Source organism: Phoxinus phoxinus, assembly GCF_949152265.1.
Source record: "Phoxinus phoxinus genome assembly, chromosome: 2".
NCBI lineage: Eukaryota > Metazoa > Chordata > Actinopteri > Cypriniformes > Leuciscidae > Phoxinus > Phoxinus phoxinus.
This window is the reverse complement of record NC_136877.1, coordinates 47,827,651-47,847,919: the sequence shown is the minus strand read 5'-3', so window position 1 is coordinate 47,847,919 and position 20,269 is coordinate 47,827,651. Positions and strand designations below refer to the sequence as shown.

The 20,269-nt window shown below is 38.8% G+C and overlaps 3 protein-coding genes across 4 annotated transcripts in view; 2 read left to right on the top strand and 1 right to left on the bottom strand.

Moving 5' to 3' along the window:
* tm4sf5 (transmembrane 4 L six family member 5) overlaps positions 1-20,269 on the bottom strand; it is a 367,250-nt gene that overhangs the window by 186,699 nt on the left and 160,282 nt on the right. The gene's annotated exons all lie outside the window — the stretch shown is intronic.
* nlgn2a (neuroligin 2a) overlaps positions 1-20,269 on the top strand; it is a 245,553-nt gene that overhangs the window by 157,920 nt on the left and 67,364 nt on the right. Inside the window, exon 5 of the mRNA XM_079638797.1 lies at positions 6,036-6,185. Within this exon, the coding sequence (XP_079494923.1) occupies positions 6,036-6,185 (150 nt within the window). The remainder of the gene's footprint in view (positions 1-6,035; positions 6,186-20,269) is intronic.
* Positions 1-20,269, top strand: part of LOC307012412 (calcium/calmodulin-dependent protein kinase II inhibitor 2-like) — a 428,881-nt gene that overhangs the window by 382,562 nt on the left and 26,050 nt on the right. The window lies entirely within an intron of this gene.

The following is a 20,269-nucleotide window of genomic DNA, read 5'->3' as shown; positions in this document are numbered from 1 at the left end:
GAATTAATTGATGAATGCTTATCTGACTTTCAGTAGTTAGATTAATGTATAAGTTCAGCCTTTCATCCAGACCGTGTTGACTTGTCTGGTTGATCTTTTACTGCATTTAATTTTGAGTAATTAAATGGTATAATACGGTGCTGCAGCTTCACCTCCGAGGAGATGGATGTTCTGAGCATCGAGTTGGGGGAAATTGAAGATGTGCCATCTCAATCCCCTGTGTACAAGGAGTTTTTGGAGTTTATAACTTCCATGTCAGGGCCTTCCAGTCTTTCCCGATCTACGCTAATAAAATTCGAGATCACAGATTGCCCTTTAATCCCTCGGTTTTTCAGTTCTCAAAATATATATTTTAATAAACGGGGCTGAAAGAGCTTGGGTATGGGCCGATGCCAAAGGCAGAACAGACGCTTGCAAGATATCAGTCCTATCACGGCTTAAGGCTCCCCTTAAGGCTCGGCATTACCCTCCAGGCCGGTTAGAACTACTATGGCGCTGGTTGGTAAGGCGTAAATGGCCATTAACAAACTCCTTGTACAGGATAGAGTGTCATTTCCCGTCCTCCCCCTCAGAAAGATTGGGGACTGGGATGGCTTTCTTAACCGAATCCTTTGAAGCAGAAGATGGATCTGAGGACCGTTGTTCCTGCAAAAAAGGCTTCGTCCAAAGAAAGGTCCTGACGCCACTGGTGTCAGACCTCTGAGGGCAGCCCCGACCGGGGTGGAGATGTGTACACCTCAGTATACGGTGCCCACTCCACCTCGGTGCCCTCAGTCAAGTCAAGTCTGCAGGGCATACGCATTTTGAACTACATAGACGACTGGCCTATTCTAGAGTCAGAGCAGTTGGCGGTTCGGCATCGAGATGTCGTCCTCGCACACATACAGAAATTGGAGTTGAGACTCAATGCCAAGAAGAGTGTGCTTTCTCCACTACAGAGAATCACTCTCCTTGGTGTGGTTTGGGATTCAGTCATGATGTGAGCCGTCCTATCACCTGCTTGTGCAGCTGCTATCCTCACAGCCATGAAAGAGTTAAAGCTAGGTCAGTCACGCACTGTGAAAAAGTTTCAGAGACTATTGGCCCTCATGGCAGCGGCGTCCAATGTGATACCCTTCGCCTGCTGTACATTATGATTAGACCCTTGCGGTGGTGGTTTAGGACAAAAGAGTTTTGCCTCGAAAGGGAACATCTCAAGTTACGACTGTAACCCTAGTTCCCCTAGAAGGGAACGAGACCCTGCGTCACTTTGTCATACTCCCTGCATTCCTGTGATCGACTTGCTTCGGCTAAATCGAAGCTGACGCAGGTCAGACCTGATGTGCTTTTATCCTTACTGGTCGTGACGTCGCCCGCCCGTGACGCTCACTCTCGCCATTGGACTAGTCGACACAAGTGCTTTCAGACGCAATAACGCAGGGGCCTTCCCAAAGCGGCATCGACACACCACGAGTTTCCTTCTACAGTCGTAACCTGAGACGTTTTGAGTAGTTATAAAATCACTCTGGATCTGGACACATTCAAAATGGTTCATTACTTATTTAATGGAATAATGTTTATTTTGTAGCTTCAATAAATTACGTTGCTCAGGGACGGACATGTTTGGCTTGTCAAAAATATTACATTTATCTGTCGCAAATTTGTATTGTCTCTAACAATAAAAATATTTTATTTAAACCCATGAAAATTTAGTGCACAAGTCATGGGAACAACTTTTGTAGGGCTTTTTTTATTTCCAGAGCTTGACAGACATGAAGCTTGACCAAGAACTGTAAAAGAGGAGTGTGAAAATTCTCCTTGCATATTCCACAGAAAAATATAAAAGCATAAAAGTGAAAAAATAATGACAGAAATGTAAGTAAAGTATAGTTTTAAATAGAGATAAGACAGGGGAGGATGATGTGAATACTGATAAATAATGGAAAGGAAAGAGGAATGAGTGAAAACAAAAGTGAAAAGAAGTGATGGAGTCCATAAATCTAAATGTAGGAGATCAAAAATACGATGAATAGTTCTCTTGTTTCTGTGGATGTATGATGAGGGCGTCGGGATGAGGGGATAAGGAGGTCTTTATTCCACCCTTCTCTCTCTTCTTCTCTATATTTGATCCCCTCCCTCCCTCTTCAGTATCAGGAATGTGATTCGGGATTCTTCTGTCTTGAACTCTCACTCACACACACACACACACACACACACACACACACGAGCAGCTTGACATGCATTAGTCGATGTCTAGTGTAGTTGTGTAGACAGGATGAGGGTGAAGAAATGATAGAACTTTCTGAAGGGCTTTTGCATGTGAATGTTTGATATATAATAATTAATGTATTTTGCCTATATATGTGCATTTACAGACTAAATGAAGTATTGATGTGTATATATATATATATATATATATATATATATATATATATATTTATATATACTTCAGACTCCATGTACATTGGAGCAATTTTTTTCTCAGTCTGGGTGCTCTTTATGATATTGATCCGTGTGGAAGAGACTCTGACTCCGTCTTGATTGTCAGTCTCTTGAATGCCCTGTTTTCTGCTCTTTCAAACCCACACCAAAAGCTCCCTCCTGTAATCTCTTTCTGCCTCCCCCCCCCTCTCTCTCTCTCTCTCTCTCTCTCTCTCTCTCCTTCATTCTTTCCATCTTTCATGCAGTGTAATGCTGTGATTCACAGACTGAAGAAAATCAGCTGTGAAAGTTAGTGAGTTTGATTTAACATTAAGTTCTACCAGAAAGACTCGGGAGAGTAAATACTGTGACAATTAAACATTTATTAACAGCCCAGCAAGCAATCAAGTGGCGAAGGCCCCGGCCGTAGCTTGCAATCCGATGGTCCGGACTCTGCATATCCTGCAGGAAGAGACCATCCTGGTGGTGGTGGTGGGGTGGATGGAGGGAAGAGAACATCCTGGTGGTGGTGGGGAGGATGGAGGTGAATGGAAGCGTCAGCATCTGCGAACTCAGACATGTATAAGTACCGATCTTTTATACCACAAGTATAAGAATATGATTGGATAGATGAGAAGGTAATAAGTGACGTAACAATGGAGTCTTCCCGGCAGAACTTATTCTAAAGCTTTTATTTTTGTATGACCAGGAAAAGTAACTCTTACTTTACCGTCTGCAAAACTAGCAATAATCTCAGGTGATCCTCTAGAAAAGCAAATAGAAATTTTTGGAACCATATTGTATTGTGAAACATAGAGTTTTATATATTGCCTTTACTATGATTCAAATGTTAATGTTGTAATCGTTCCTAAGGCTCTATCTATCTATCTATCTATCTATCTATCTATCTATCTATCTATCTATCTATCTATCTATCTATCTATCCATCCATCCATCCATCCATCCATCCATCCATCCATCCATCCATCCATCCATCCATCCATCCATCCATCCATCCATCCATCCATCCATCCATCCATCCATCCATCCATCCATCCATCCATCCATCCATCCATCCATCCATCCATCCATCCATCCATCCATCCATCCATCCATCCATCCATCCATCCATCCTTCTTTCTCTCTTTCTATCTGTCTATAGTGTCTGTAAATAAACAATTCGTACAAAACCACACACAAAAAAAACAAATTTCACATTTACATGTTCTAAAAAGCAAACCTTTTTTTGCATTTGCTCTAGTAAACACAAATGTCCCAGCACTAGCTCTGCTGGCGTTTGGTAGCCAGCCTATCGGGCCGGACTGTCTCAAGTGAGGAATACGCGATTGTGTTTTAGCAGCAGTTTAATTGGATGCGGGTGACAGGAGAATGGAGGAAGGAATTGTCTATGTGGCTGTGTCTAATGGATTCAGAGCTAATTAAGTTCACACAAGAGATAGAGGCTTCCCACCATCAGAGGGACGTAATGGCACAATGTGTGTGTGTTTGTGGGTTCACCACCCACACTCATGTGAACGCGCTGAGCAGTAAACACAAGTTTGTTTCTAATCACACCATTGTCTCCATTCTGCATGAGAGGATCAGAGGTGAGCAGAAACTCCTGTGGGCCTCTCTATCTGAGTGTGTGTGTGTGTTTCTTTGTTTTGTTTTGTTTTTTTGGATTATTCCCTTTCACGCCCTCTCCTATTTTCCCTCAATATCGGCCCCCGTTTCCTCCCTTCTAATCTCCGTGTCTTTCTTTCTCTCGCTCCGTTTCTCAGTGTGCACACAGACCTACTCGCCCTCGCTTTGTTCGCCCATTTTACGGTGTGTTTGTGGTGTTTTTATCTGAGGACGCGAGGACACCAGGGGGCCAAATAAAAGAACAGGATGTTTTGGTGGTTTTAAGACAGAACATATTTAGACTTGAAATGAATACATTAAAAGTGTTAGAGTGAGACCGTTACAGGTTAGAAATGCACACAGGTCTAGAGTAGAGAGAGAGAGTTTGAAAGACGTCTCCTGCAGGGAAAAATTAACACTTGTCAATCAATAAACACAGGTAAATAAGAAAATGTAATTGGAGAGTTAATAACTTACTAGTGAAAATATGAGCTGCAAATCTATCTGTCTATCCATCCATCCATCCATCCATCCATCCATCCATCCATCCATCTGTCTGTCATTCTATTTATCATTCTATCTCTATATTGTTTTTTCTATCCATCTATCTGTCTGTCATCTATATATCATTATATATCGTTGTTCAATCTTCCTATATATATTGTTCTTTCTATCTATGTTTAGTCTATCTCAATCTATCATTTCTATTCTGTCAGTCTGTTTGTTTGTTTGGCCATCCATCCCATCCATCCATCCATCCATCCATCATCCATCCATCCATCAATCCATCAATCCATCAATCCATCAATCCATCCATCAATCCATCCATCCATCCATCCATCCATCCATCCATCCATCCATCCATCCATCCATCCATCCATCCATCATATCCATCCATCCATCCATCCATCCATCCATCCATCCATCCATCCATCCATCCATCCATCCATCCCTGTTGTTTAATCTCTCTATCTATCGTAAAATAATTTTATCATGCAATCTATCTTTCTCTATATTATTTTTTTCTATCTACCTTTCTTTAGTTGTATCTATGTATAGTTTTATTTGTATCTGATAAATGTTTTTCACAGATGCAGTTTCACTGAAAGACGCTTATCATTCATTTCATTTTATTTTAGGAAAGTTTTCTGGTTTGACCATGATTGAAATAAATGTGTGTATCAAGTGAAACTTGGAATGACATATGTCAGAAGTGTGTGACAGCAACTGTGTGTCTGTCCAGTCAAGTATGACAGCACATGTCTCTGTGTGTTTTATGGCCGAATAAGTCAGAAATCATTCTTGACGGACCGTCTGTTTGATGCTCTCTGTGTGTGTGTGTGTGTGTGTGTGTGTGTGTGTGTGTGTGTGTGTGTGTGTGTGTGTGTGTGTGTGTGTGTGTGTGTGTGTGTGTGTGTGTGTGTGTGTGTGTGTGTGTGTGTGTGTGTGTGTGTGTGTGTGTGTGTGTGTGTGTGTGTGTGTGTGTGTGTGTGTGTGTGTGTGTGTGTGTGTGTGTGTGTGTGTGTGTGTGTGTGTGTGTGTGTTCACTCCTGCTGCATCTCGGAGCACCTGACTTTATCAGTTTATCTGCTTTAATGAAATCGACTGAGATTCAGGTGGTGATTGCAGGTGTCATGGGGTTCGAAAAGTGAACGTATGTGTGTCTGTGTAATAGATCTCCATGGCAACAGTCAATGGGAGCGAGTCACTTTGATGGAATGGCCTCTGTTGGGTAGATTGGGAAATCAAATTGAGGCAGTTACTATAGCGACGCTCCATTGCAGCTGCCTCTGCATCTGTCTCGGTGTGTGTTAGTGTGTGTATGTGTTGTTATATCTTAAAGAGTAAGAGCTTATTAGTGTCAAAAGTGACCTAACGACCAGCTATTTACTCTCAAACAAAGGATCCAACCAACCAGATAAAAATCATGTAGCTTCACAAAGTGACTCAAATCTGTCTGTAGTTTTCGCTTACACAACCCTGTCTTTCTCCTCGTTGTGACTTTTTTTCAGACATCCGTGACCGCAGGAAGAAACCTGTCATGCTGTTCATTCACGGTGGCTCTTATATGGAAGGAACCGGAAACATGTTTGATGCCAGCGTGCTTGCGGCATATGGCAATGTCATTGTAGTCACCATGAACTATAGGCTGGGAGTTCTGGGTAAGTGCACTTCAATTTCTTCCCCATTAACTCCTCATGCAGGTCTGGAATCACACGAGGACATTCATGGAGGATCATTTAGGGTGTGTGTTCACACTTGTCATGTTTGGTTGGAATAAAATGAACCCTGGTGCGATTGCTCTGTTAGTGCGGTTCATGTGAACAAGTGTGAACGCTGATATCTGAACCCTGGTGCCACCAAACATGCGGAGCGAGACGCTGAAAAGATGAGTCTCGGTCCACTTTCAAACAAACTCTGGTGCGGTTCGACTGAAATATGAACGCAACACGGACTAAAGACATGTAAACGAACCAAAAACAGGACATGATGTCACCAGATGTGACACTCAAATCATGTGTCATGTGATTTGATCATGTGTATGCTCAAGCATATCTGTTTTTCTCATCATAGTCGCGATGTTTCCCATCAGGGTTCGGTACAGGCATCAGAACCGTGTCTCCTCACGGCAGGTGTGTGTGTGTGTGTGTGTGTGTGTTGGTGTGTGTGTGTGACGAAGGGATTCTTGTCGCTGTTTTAAGTCCTTTACACATTTTATAAGCTCTTCACAAGTTCTCAGAGTTCATTTGGAAGAGGGCCGAGACTCATCTTTTCAGAGTCTCGGCCCGATTGTTTGGTGGCACCAGGGTTCGGATGGAAACGCTCACAGTTATTCAAATGAAGCGCACTAACAGAGCAATCGCACCAGGGTTCGTTTTAATCCAACCAAACATGCCAAGTGTGAACACATCCTTTGTGATTATCTACATCCAGGCTGTGTCTACTCTTGTTTATGTGTTTATGTACTTTTTAGATCATGTGTGCACACATCTTTGGGATTCAGTTTAGTGAATCAGTTCAATGGGACTGTTCATGTGAATCAAGTGGTTCATGATGTGAATCAAGTGGTTCATGATGTGAATCAAGTGGTTCATGATGTGAATCAAGTGGTTCATTATGTGTGAATCAATTAATGTACAACAAGCATAACATTTGTCTAAACGAACCAATTCACTGATTCAATTGATTCAATACCACTGTGGATACTATGGCCGATGACTAGAAATGATGTGCAGAAGAGGGAATGAGATGGGGAAATATATTGATTTGAACCCGGTATATTATGGCTTGTGCATTAACTTCAAGGCAATGTTTTCAACGACAACATTAATGTGGGGTCACTTTTGGCAGCCTGGTCAAGATAGTTAACTTTTAGTTAATGGTTAAATCTGGGTGAATTGCTTCGTTGAATCCCACAGTGCACCAATTACAGGCTAAAGGTCAATTTCTGCTTAATTGCTCTTAATATATGAGTCACTTAAAGTGAATCCTGGATCAGAATCGCTCTTCGGGGAACTTACCTGCTGTTGTCATTAGTCAGAGTTTCTTCATTAGTTTTGACCGCAAAGCTGAATGTGAATAGTTAGGGAAGTAGTCAGGGGTAATATGAGGTCTTACGAGAGCGCTTTTGAGTTATAAGCGCTAAATCCTTTCTCATTTCCTCTCTCTTTCTTTCTTTTATTATTTTACAAGAGTGAAATATTGAAGAGTGATATATTCATGCAGATTAGCGTTGGCTCTGACAGTTTTATTGGGCCGTGGCAGTTAGAAATATATTTTTCCATTTCTTACTTTAACACTGCCCAGAGCGGGGATAAGGCGGCCTTTAGATTTGTGCTAAATATAAAAATAAAAAAAGGGAATTAAAAAGAAAGGCACTTGCGATGTTCAAAGCATTAGTGCTAAACTGCGAAATAGTCTTGTAATGTACACACGGATCCAGCTGAAGGGACGCGGGCTGACTCAGGTTCTTCGAAGGCCCTGGGAGTGGCTTTCTCTGGCGTATTAGTGCCTTATGTACTTGGATTCGAAGCTTAGCGCAGATAGCAAAGCTTAGAGATGTCAGCCTCTCGGCTCAGTTCTTTCTGCCATGCAAAAGAGAGTGCTTATATTTGTTTGTGAATGTCTTTCTCTCACTGTCTGTTTGTCTTCTCATAGACTCAAGACTTTCCCCCTCTAGATATAATGCAAAGCGCAAGGAATTTAAATTGAGGCAGAGAGAGAGAGAGAGAGAGAGAGTATGTGTTTCTAAATTATTGATGAAAAATGTCTTTCTGGTGTGATGAGCAGTGAAGATGCAGTGGCCTCAGCGGTGACCTGTTAATTCAAAGATCCTAAGATCAGTAGGATTAAAAGGCACAGTCCTGAAATGGTTTCAGTCCTACCTGAGCGGTAGATGCTTCTCAGTTAAACATAATAATGCGACCTCGGGTAAAAAATCTCTTTCGTGGGGGGTTCCGCAAGGATCGAACCTTTCACCAGTATTATTCTCGTTATATCTGCTACCTTTGGGTAGCATTTTTAGAAAACACGGAGTGTCATTCCATTTTTACGCCGACGACACGCAAATGTACTTACCACTCAAGCGCTCCACTAGTGCATTTGAGTCACTTTTAGAATGCCTAAACGACGTTAAAATCTGGATGGCTAAAAACTTTTTAATGCTAAACGAGGAAAAAACAGAGGTTATTATGTTTGGTCACAAAAACTCCGCAGAAATTATATTAGACTCAAGTCCCCTAGCACCGTACTCGCGAAAAATAGTTTGAGATTTAGGCTTTTTAATTGACAACAACTTAAAATTTGACAAACAAATAAATTCTGTGGTCCGGTCATGTTTTTATAATTTGCGTCTATTAGCGAAAACCAAACCTTTTCTATCAAATAAAGACTTTGAAAGAGCTATCCACACTTTTATCTTTTCTAGGCTTGATTTTTGTAATTCGCTATACGGTGGCGTCACCGCTGCTTCGTTGTCTCGTCTACAATCGGTGCAAAATGCAGCAGGGAGGCTTTTAATGAGAGTTAAAAAACATGAATCAATAAAACCCGTCCTGGAGTCTCTAAACTGGCTTCCAGTACAAGCCAGAATAAAATATAAAACACTACTTTTCATCTATAAAGCTTTAAATAACCAAGCCCCACCATATCTGACTAGTCAGCTAACGCCATACAATCCGTCTAGAACATTGCGCTCAGAGACCCAGAAGTTACTCACAGTGCCCAGAACACATCGTCTCCACAAAGGTGACCGGGCCTTTGCGGTAATAGGGCCGAGACAGTGGAATGAGCTGCCACTATCTATTAGAACTGCCAAATCACTTTTCATTTTTAAAAACTTGCTGAAACGTCACTTGATGTCATTAGCGTTTAATTAGATAGATGATATGTTGTTGTATGCCGTGTATATATTGTTTGTGTTATGTTTTCGAAGCTCAGCATAAGCTGTCTTTGTACTAAATTCTGTATGTAAAGCACTTTGGTTCAACTTGGTTGATGTTTAAACAGTGCTATATAAATAAACAAACAGAAACAGAAACAGATCCCCAGTTATGCTATTTTAAAGGCTCTTGGTTTGGTTTTGGAGTCTCCTACAATAGGTTTACATGCATCCAAGGTCAAAAAAACACTTTTCTCATAATATGCATTGTACATCACCGCATTTCTCAAAGATTCAGTCCCTCTAAACCCCTCCTTTCTGAGAGTTTGCTCTGCTCTGATTGGTCAGACGGCCCAGTCTGTTGTGATTGATCTATTATGCTATTTTGAAGGTTATTGATTTTGTTTTAGAGCCTCCTACAATAGGTTTACTTGCATCCAAGGTCAAAAACACGATGGCGTCAGATTTATCCGTATCGATTCCAGCGCGAGTCCTCGTTCTTTTGAAGTGCATCAGTGGATTCTCAGCGTCTTCTCGACATGAACAACACGAACCAAACTCTTCTAGTCTCAGATACAACTACAGTGTTTGAGGGTCACAGACGTTGTTCACGGGCAGCCAATGAAAACCATAGACTGGCTTTATGCTAATTTGTTACGTAGTTTTATAACAGGAAGTGAGACTGGAATTACTGACGACTCGTTTCGTCAGTGCAGAATCTATTCTTTCTTTTAAAAGACAAAAACTGTATTTGTCATGCAAGTTTGCAGACCTTTTACATTCACAAACGGCTAAATCACACAGGTAATATTCAAAAAACCAATAGGGGCACAAACTCAATGTGGAACTTTTTTGTGTGTACTTGATAGTAGCTATAAGCTGTTTTCAAACTTCAAACTTTTCCAGTTTTTCATACGCTTTCTTAAACAGTTCTCGCTCTCATACTTATGTAGTGTTGAGAAAATCTGAATTTCTCTTCAGTTTAGCAAATCACTCAAATTAGGTGATTCTCATTGTATGATAACTTTTTGCCTGAACAAACAGATTCACTAAAATCCGTCACCGATTCATTTGAAGCTAATCGTTTTTTTAGCACAATTTTTAGGTAAACCTTGTTGGTCATCAGATTTTTCAACTCAGTTACAGAATTTAAAGTGCTTTCTAGTTTGATAAGTTGTATTTAGTCTAAAATTATGCATTAAAGTTTAATACTGTCTGTCACCATTATTGAGATCCCTAATGTATTGTGTGCCAGATCAATACCGCTCTCATCGTAATTATGAATTATCTGAGATAATGTTCAACATTTTGAGGTCAGTTAGATTTTAATATAGTGAGGATGCATTAAATTGACAGTAAATACTTTTATAATGTTACAAATAAATGCTGTTCTTTTTATTTTCTATTTATTAAAAAAAAACTGAGAGTTTCCACAAAAAGAATAACATTAAACATTGATAATAATCAGAATAAATCAGCATATTAGAACTATTTCTGACGGATCATGTGACACTGAAGACTGAAAATTCAGCTTTGATTAATGGAATAAATTACATTGTACGAGACTTGTTTCAAAAACGTTAAAACACTTTTGAATGGTGGCATACATACAGATATTGCCCCCCTCATAGCTTTCTCAGTAGCTATAGTGTTGCTAAGCACTTTTTCAAAAGGCAAGCTTTAAATAAAGTCAGTATGTTTGAGTCGTGCCATACCTAGACCACAAGGACACCTGATGCACGCTAGTCTCCACACAGGAGAGTGTGTGTGTGTGTGTGTGTGTGTGTGTGTGTGTGTGTGTGTGTGTGTGTGTGTGTGTGTGTGTGTGTGTGTGTGTGTGTGTGTGTGTGTGTGTGTGTGTGTGTGTGTGTGTGTGTGTGTGTGTGTGTGTGTGTGTTCTGCAGGATTTACAGCGGCAGTGACAGGACACAATTAACATCAGCACATCTCATCATGCACTGGCACTATCAGCTTCTATCATGAGCCAGCATACGAGCGCTGGGGCGAAGGAACTGCAGATCCTCTATCATCTGAAATGAGAATGAGTGACGCGACTCAAACTATAATTTAGATAAAACCATTGGCCAGCTCACAGGCTGTCACTCGTTCAGACACAGATGCTTTGCTCATTAGAGTTATGGATTCAATTTACAGTCACACCACATCCAACTGAAAGAATTCAATTTCATTTTTAGACTTTAGGAAGATGCATAATTCATAGCTTTAAAGGTTGTGTAGTTGCACAGGTCATTTGAAGGTTGTGTAGGTCATTTGAAGATTTTATAAGCCATTGGAAGGTATTTTTAATACACTAAGATTTAAGGATTTCAATTGTATAGTAAAATTCCATTAAATTGAATTATTCTCACATGTTGTTCATATTATAGATTAGGAATTTAAAATGAGTTTTAAAAAACTAGAGCTCAATAAAACATTTTGTATAAATCTGAATGGATTTGAATTTATGAATACGAATCCGCTAAATGGTCCATTCCCATGTTCCATTCAGATTTATACAAAACGTTTTATTAAGCTCTATTTTGTTTTTTGTTTTGACTCATTTAAAATTCTCAATTCGTAATATGAATAATATGTCAAAAAAAATATTCAATTCAGTTTGATGAAGTTTGGTGGAATTTAAATGTGCATCTTTAAAAAAGGCTTTTTTTTATGTATTTTTTGGTTTACTTTATAGATGCCAAAGATCTTATGTTACAGACATTGGGCCTCATTCACTTACCAAGTGTACACACGGATTTGTGTGTGAAATCTGTGAACAAATATTTTCATAAACAAATTATGATTCATCAGTAACTTTCGTAAAAAAAAAAAAAAATCTAAATTTCCAAAAAGTTTAGGAACAACTGAAACCGCACATGCGCAAAAATCACATACTCTGGGTGGTCTTATAAATGTGTTAAGATGTAATTTTATACATATTTCATCCTAAATATATTTAATTATTTCATGCATGCATACATTTACTGTATATATACAGTACGCACGTGTTGTGAATTTTTTCGGTCAGAAGTTCTCCTGTGAGTATACAGTAAATATTAATAATCCTTGCAATTATTATGTTATGGCCCATCACGAATTATGAATTGATAAATGTTCACTCTATTCGATTATAGCTGTATTCACATTGCATAGGCAGCACTTTTAAATTACAATGAGTCAATAAAAAAGTAATTGTTAACACTTTCCAAAAAGTTTAAATCCGTTAACATTAGGAGAAACATTAGGTATTGTGAACTAGAATTTATTAAACTTGGTTAATGTTAATTTTACATTTACTAATATTTTTTTATATATTTTTATATTAGGTAATGTAATATGAATGAACATGAATAATAAAAACACACACACACACACACACATATATATATATGAACGTAATAAATTGGGGACTCGTCCGGGATTTGAACCTGGGACCTTTCACACAATTCAAACCCTAGACCTAAATTAACTTATATTAAGAAATGCAGTAAAAAAATTATAATAATTAATTGTTAGTTCATGATACTTAATGCATTAACTAGTGTTTGCCAATTGAACCTTATAATGAAGTGTTGCATAATGTATTTTCAGTTAGATGCAGGCAGTGTCATTCTTCAATTGCGGGTGAACATCATTTTCATGGATTATGTTATATTTGATTGCATTTTTTTATGTAATTTTACTGACTTTATTAATTTGGTCTGGACTGTATTGTGCTATTCATATAATATGTGTGAAACAGTGAAACTGCCAAAGCATCCTCAAAATTGAGTAGGTGAGTTGCGCATCTAAAAGCTGAAAGAGCCAGTCTGAGGGTGACAGAACTGTAAATCTCCCTTTAAATGTTTGTATGTGTTTTGTATATTTAAATTGGTTTCAACGACTGGCCCACAAGCTCAGTTTAGCTCATATTTATCCCTGAATGCTTGCTGTTGTTAGCATGTGTCGGAAACCCTATCGGATCCAGTTTATCTAAACTACAGTTCATTATTTCTGTATCACCTGTCAGATAATATATGTCATGCACAAACACACAGACACACACAGTGAGAGGGGGGGATAGTTATAAAATCCTTATTTACACACACGTCTTACTCTCTCTTTAGCTTTTCAGGTTAGTTCTGCCTGTCTTTTTTTACCATGCTACAGTAGACAACACCAGCATTCATCATTGCCTTGACACAATCACTTGTTCATACATCTTTTCCCCTCCTGCTATACTGTGTTTTTTCTCTGCTGAGCTGCAGGTAGAAGTGCCATCTTCATATTCCCCAACACAGTCATGTTGCTGCCCCCCCCCCATCCCCCACCCCACCCCGGTTACCGTGACAGTGGTTGCCATGGAGGTGATGATTTAGGCTTAACACTTGCACTGCATCTCTCTGGCTGACAGTGAAAACGGTGTCTCGACCCCAACCGTCACATTGCAGTATAGCTATACAAAAAACACATCTCTGAAATCGAGTGGATATTTGATTCTAGCTTTCACTCTTCTTCTTTGTTCTTGATCGTCTACTGTTCTTCAGGTCTTTCTCTCATTTCTGTTCATCTCTTGGTCTGGAGTGTATTCTGCTAAAAAGGAAATTCTGCTAAATATGTGATTGATATATCCGGTGCTCACGAAGTCATAAAGAAAATATAAAATTTAACAGTGAAAATAATGTTTTTGGAGGAGGAGAGTGGAAAAGAAGAGATATTGGAAAATATATATTTATAAGGAGATATTTCATGGTAAAAGATAATACCATCTTTTAAACCATGGTATAATTTGAAGTATCATGTGGAGTATCATGTTAAATATGGTACTTTACAAGGGATACGTCCATTACTGTGGTATTTTATAGTACTTTTTTATAATCTAAGTAACTTTACAGTACTTATCAAAATAATCATAAGAGGCTGAATCTCTGGAAATCATTTCAGGGTCACATTTTACCAAAAAATCCAAGAAAAAAGAAAATAGACTGCATAGTGGAAAAGTTTTGTTATTCCCAAAAAGGAACGTCATTACCGCGAGGGACCCATACGTGTTTCCATTGCACTGCTCTACATTTCTATTGTTTCTCAGTGTAAACACACACTAGATGGATGTGTTTACCGCTGCGCTCGTGTCTTTTGTATGACATGGTTTTCTAAAAGCGTGCTTAAGTTAAAAGATGTTACATTTTTAAACGTCTCTAGACCTTGTGTTGTTGTTTTTCATCATGCGTCTCGTGTTCTGAACTGCAAAACCGTTGTGTGTAAACCCGCTCCAATACAGTGTTTTTAAAAGATTTCATTAAACAATATGCGATTTTTTCTTTTGCATCATGGTAACGAATACTGTGAGATTAAGCTGCACGATTAATCATTAAAAGATTGTGATCTGGATTCAAACACCCACGTGATCTTATTCCTCAACGGTTCGTCTATGTCTATTAAACCTTAAGTACGATCACAGTGAACATTCAGATCTGTGTTGCCGCAGAAAGAGTTGTCATGTACAGTATGAAACGGTCTTTTCAACCACACAGTATCATTATTTATGTGTTATAATGATTCAGATTATCACAGAAGCACTGGGATAAAATTTTACAGTTCGCTGGTAAACACTAATGTCTGTGGTAGCGATCAACATAGAGTAAATCAACTTTTGAAAGAGACTTTATGCCTCAGATAAAGATTGTATAGATTACATTGTTTAAGCGTGGTGACAGCGACTTAAAAAATTTATTTGTAATTGAATCATTAATTTAAGAGATTTGTTCAAAAATGCTGATTCATCAAGTAATGAAACAAGGGAAGTATTTATGAGTGAGTCATTGAATCATTCGCTTTTAAAATAATTTATTCAGATTAATTAAACATTTTAAATAGACTGCAGCAATTTTGTCACAACCTCTATAAGTTACATGTTATTTTATTTAGTTGTCTGTTCAGAATCGTAATCTCTGTTTTAAAGCAAAAAATCATGATTCTCAATTTATCCTTAAGCAAAACAATTTATTTATTTTAATTCTGAGCTGAAATATAGCCTGGACATGTTTTTTTTTATGAGATTCACTACAGGTTAAAAGAGAAAGAGAGACTGAAATTGTGTTGCTTGTTTTTTAGTGCCGTTGAAGAAATCTCCTGCTGTTTGACACACACAGACTAACATTTAATGAATAAATAGAAGTTTATGAAGAATGATGACATTCACTGATAGTTATCTGGGGGTCTTATTTACGTGTGAGCGTGTGTCCTGACAAGGTTGAGGGAGATATTAAGACGTGAACGAAGAGCCGAACTCCAACTCCTGACCGTCCGGGCAGTTTCCATAGCAACCCGAGGCAGAACAGATAAGCAGAAGCCTCTCGACTCCGAGTCTGTGAGAGAGGAAGAGATGGGGAAGAGTGAGACTCAAAGATCAGGCAGAAAAAATAATGAAGGAGAAAGAAGATGGAAGGATGACATTAATAAGTGGTGTGATCTTGAAGCAGTGAGTTACACACACACACACACACACACACACACACACACACACACACACACACACACACACAAACCATCACTGGTTATGCAAGAAGCACATTAATTTCTCTTCATTTGTTTCATATTTATTTGTTTTTTTCCTTCTTCCTCATCAGAAATGTTCTTCCTGTCACACACTTGTTTGACACACCAAAACTGTATTTTCCTCTCTCCCATTCCCTTCAGCCAGTTTTAAAAAAAGATTAACGCCACTGATGGATGTATTACACCTCAGACACGTTTCCTATAACTTCTTGAAAACTTACGGCTCCATTATAGTTGGAGATAAGTTTCCTCAAGCTTCTGACAGACAGGAGAGAATTCGCTCGGATTTGAGCAACTTCGCTTCAAACAGCTGACACAACTTTTGTGCTTATAGAGCGAGTCTGTGTTCGGATGTTGGAGTTTTCCACCTGACAGGTGCTTTAACCTGTGGGAATTACAGACTTGGATTTTAAGTGGGTACAGAAGGACACACAGGCCCATATGTATCAGCCATCTCTTGAGTTTGACTGACGGTTGAATGCAGCTCTCTGTCGGATTGGGATTTTGTACATGTATTAGCATATAGAGTAAACACAGATCCTAAAACAATACTCCAGCTCTGTTTTTATACATGTCATTTTATGTCTCCGTTCTGTCAGTTCCTTCCATTACTCATCAGAAACTCTCAGAGTTATTACGTTTTTATTAGGACAGACAAACTATTCATCAAGATATTAACGAATAGTTCTACATCATCTCCTCATAGGCTCCGCCCACTGGCGTTCAGTCGCTTAACGGCTGACATTTGCCTTCACTGGATGTGAGCGTCATGTCAAAAACATGAAACCCATTATAATCACTGACGCTGTCTACACTATACAGTTTACAGACGTGTGTTCAGTTTCTGACGTACTTCACACACTTGAGTCTGTCGACGAGAGGACTAATGGACGAGTGGAAGAACATCAGCTCATCTGTGTCTCTATAGAGACTTCAGAAGCATCCAAGTGTCGGAAACAAGTGGATGGTTTATTATAATGGCGTCCCGGATCACGTTGGAGGATTATATGTTTGTTCGGAGCATTTTGTTTAGTAAGCGAGGCTCAGTGTAATGGAGAGTTCACAAAGAAACTTTTGTTGCGAGATGAAGCAGCGACTGTGTTGAATCTGACAGAAGCGGCATCACAAACCAAAAGCAAATGATTTCATAATGCTTTGTCTGAAAATAACAGTTTTTCGCATATTATTTTTTTGTGTGTGCAAAAATCTTTAAGTTCAAGACACATAATAATAAAAATAAAATAAAATAAAAAATCCAAGTCATATCCATGTCATGACCAGCCCGGTCTCACCCCAAAAGTCACATACTGACGGGTCTTGACCCTACGTCAACATACGACGAAAAGGGTTCCCCTATAATGTCAATATGAGACGCAGACATAAGCGCACCAGCAGCGCCTTCTAGCGGTACCCTAATGCATACCTAAACCCAACCATACCCGAATCGTCACATATGGACGTTAAAGGGAACCCTTTTCGTCGTATGTTGCCGTATGGTCAAGACCCGTCAGTATGTGAGTTTTGGGGTGAGACTGTGTTATCGTGACCAACATAAATGGCTAAAAAAAATCTTTAAAAATACATTTCATGAAAAGACATTAGTATTTGACTAGCTGATTATATTTTTTAGATATGCTTAATATTTTGTTACATTACATTTCAATCAAAATATTTAAAAATTAAGTTATATTATATTTGAAAATTATAATTATATGATATTTTCCCAGTTTACATTCGTATAATGACAGTAAATGTTGAAGTTAAGTCTCTTTTATTCATTTATTAATTTGTTTGTTTGTTTGTTTGTTTGTTTGTTTGTTTGTTTGTTTGTTTGAACAAGATTATTATGTTAGGTCCTCCATTGTGGTGAAGGGTAGAGCTTTTGCTAGTTCCAGTATGTTAGCACATGTATGTGTGCTGTATGCTAAGAGTTACTGCAAAATATTGTAGGTTTCTGGATGTTTCAATTAATCCGAGTTATGTAACTCAGTAGAGTTTACTTATTCACTTAAGTTTCCATTACAAGAACTTTAAGTCAAACATTATTTTACATTAACATTAATGGAAGTCAAGTTGAAGAATCTTCTATTAAGTGTGTGGAAATGTTTGCATCAATTTTGTTAGGTAAGTTTAATTAAGAACAAATATTCTTTTGAGTGAAGGTTTACAGTACAGCCTAAGTCTATCACTTACAGACCCTTTTTCATTTGCATTTAAATAAATATGGCTTCTGCCAAAACTTCTGGAATGACTTTTCTTTATGTAGTTTCAGAGTCCAGATTATGACCGGCTGTGGTCTGTGGCTGGATGTCCTCCGTGGAAGTTTAGAGGTCTTGATGTTTTTCTATTCCCTTTCTAGTGCACACTGACTGGATTGTAGGCGACTATTGCCTCTGGTCAAATCCTTTCTGGACAGCACAACTGGGATTTTTTCAGGATTCTTGCTGCTCTTTTCTTCTCGACTTGTCTCTTCTCTTTTCTGTGTGTGAGGTGTTTGGATGTCTCTGTAGCATTTTAACCACACATACACACGGGGCGGCATCTGTGACATTGATAATGGCTGTCAGACTCATTTGCATAAGCTGAAGGACAGGTGGAGGATGTGACCACTGGCTAGTGTGACCAGATTGATTGACAGCTGAGGGCCGCCCCCTGCCTAACTGAAGATACAGGGATACAAGATGAAACAATAAAGGGGGAAAGCGTTAATAAAACATGAATGTACTTGTGTGAAAGATAAGAAATGAATTACAACACAAGGGGAATGGTACAACAGGAGAGAAAGAAACAGGGATGAAGTTTTCTCTTCTTACAATTACGTTGCATATGCTGAAAAGGCATCAGAGAATCAGTAGACAGTCTTTTATCAATGATGTGTACAGTGAGCCTGAGACAGTAATTGGAGACATGAAGTGATACTTCACCGCTGACAAAATGGGCTTTCAATAAAACTTGCGGCCTTTACAGTAGAAAGGCGAAAAAAACGAAATCTGTGCTAGAGAAAACAGAGAAAAAAAGCTATTGTCTTCCTTTTTTATAAATAAGTAGTAAAACTTCAACACCCATAATGCACTGGGCATGATGTCATCCAAGGCCACTCCCACCATCTGCTGTGGATACGCTTACCAGAGTCAAATACCGCTTTGCTTTAGTAGGAAATACTTCTAAGCAAACTTTCAGTCATATGTCGACTTGTGTTGATCGCGGGTGCAAGAATTCAAAGAGTAAACGTTTATCGGGAGTGAGTTACTTTGGGTGTCCAGTGAAGGATCCAGACCGTTGTAGGAAGTTGCTAAAGACTGCAAAGAAACATCAATATAAAGAGAACATCGCTACAGATAATCAGAAAAACCTCCGTGTTTGTAGACAACTTTAAACTGGATGACAATGAACAGTGTTTTATGCCAAATGCAAAAAAACTGAAATGAACTGTTGTTCTGTCAGTAAAGCGCTGTGTCATAGAGGTCAGATACCACAAAGCTGTTTAAAGAGGAGACAAAGTACGAGACAATTTTCTGTGATAAACCGATACTCTTCCAATAACTGTTCTGTTAATAACCCTCTGTGGATCTGACTGTCCGTGGGCGGGGATACAAAAATGCAGGACTATAATCTGTCATTTTGACGAAAGCCAAAACTGGCGCTGTCAAACGTCTTTTGCTGACAAATAAACGTGAATTTCTTGGTCCAGGTAACACAGAGAACGAGTAAACATTGTTCATTTACATACCGACACTGTAACAATACAAAACGGAGTTACACTTTAAGCAGTGTATGAATGTCTTTGCATTATAAATCAAGCGGAATTTCTTTTAAAGAAATATAGCACTTTTTATGCAAAACTTTTGACAAAAGGATTATTAAACAATTCATATTTTTTATCATAATTCATAAGACTTTTTACACTCAAAAAGTGAAAAGTCTGTCATCAAGTTGTTCCAAACCTGCATGACTTTCTCTTCTTCGTGAAACACAATAGGTTTATTTTTAAAGTATATCCTTGTCGCTCTTTTTCATAGAATGAAAGTGAATGAGGACTGAGACTGTCAAGCTCCACAGTGACACAAAATCCCCATAAAAGTGCCATGACTCATGCTCTATATTCAAAGTTGCCTGAAACGTGTGATAGCTACAGTATATTAGATTATTTTGAAGCTTTTTTTGATATCAGACTTAGTAAAAGTTTCTATAGTTGTTCACAATTAAGGCACCGCAGCCTTGCATGGCTGACACCGCCGTCGGTGTATGAATGACTGAATGAATGGGTGAATGTCAGGCAATATGTAAAGCGCTTTGGTGGCCATGGGTCTGTTAAAGCGCTATATAAAT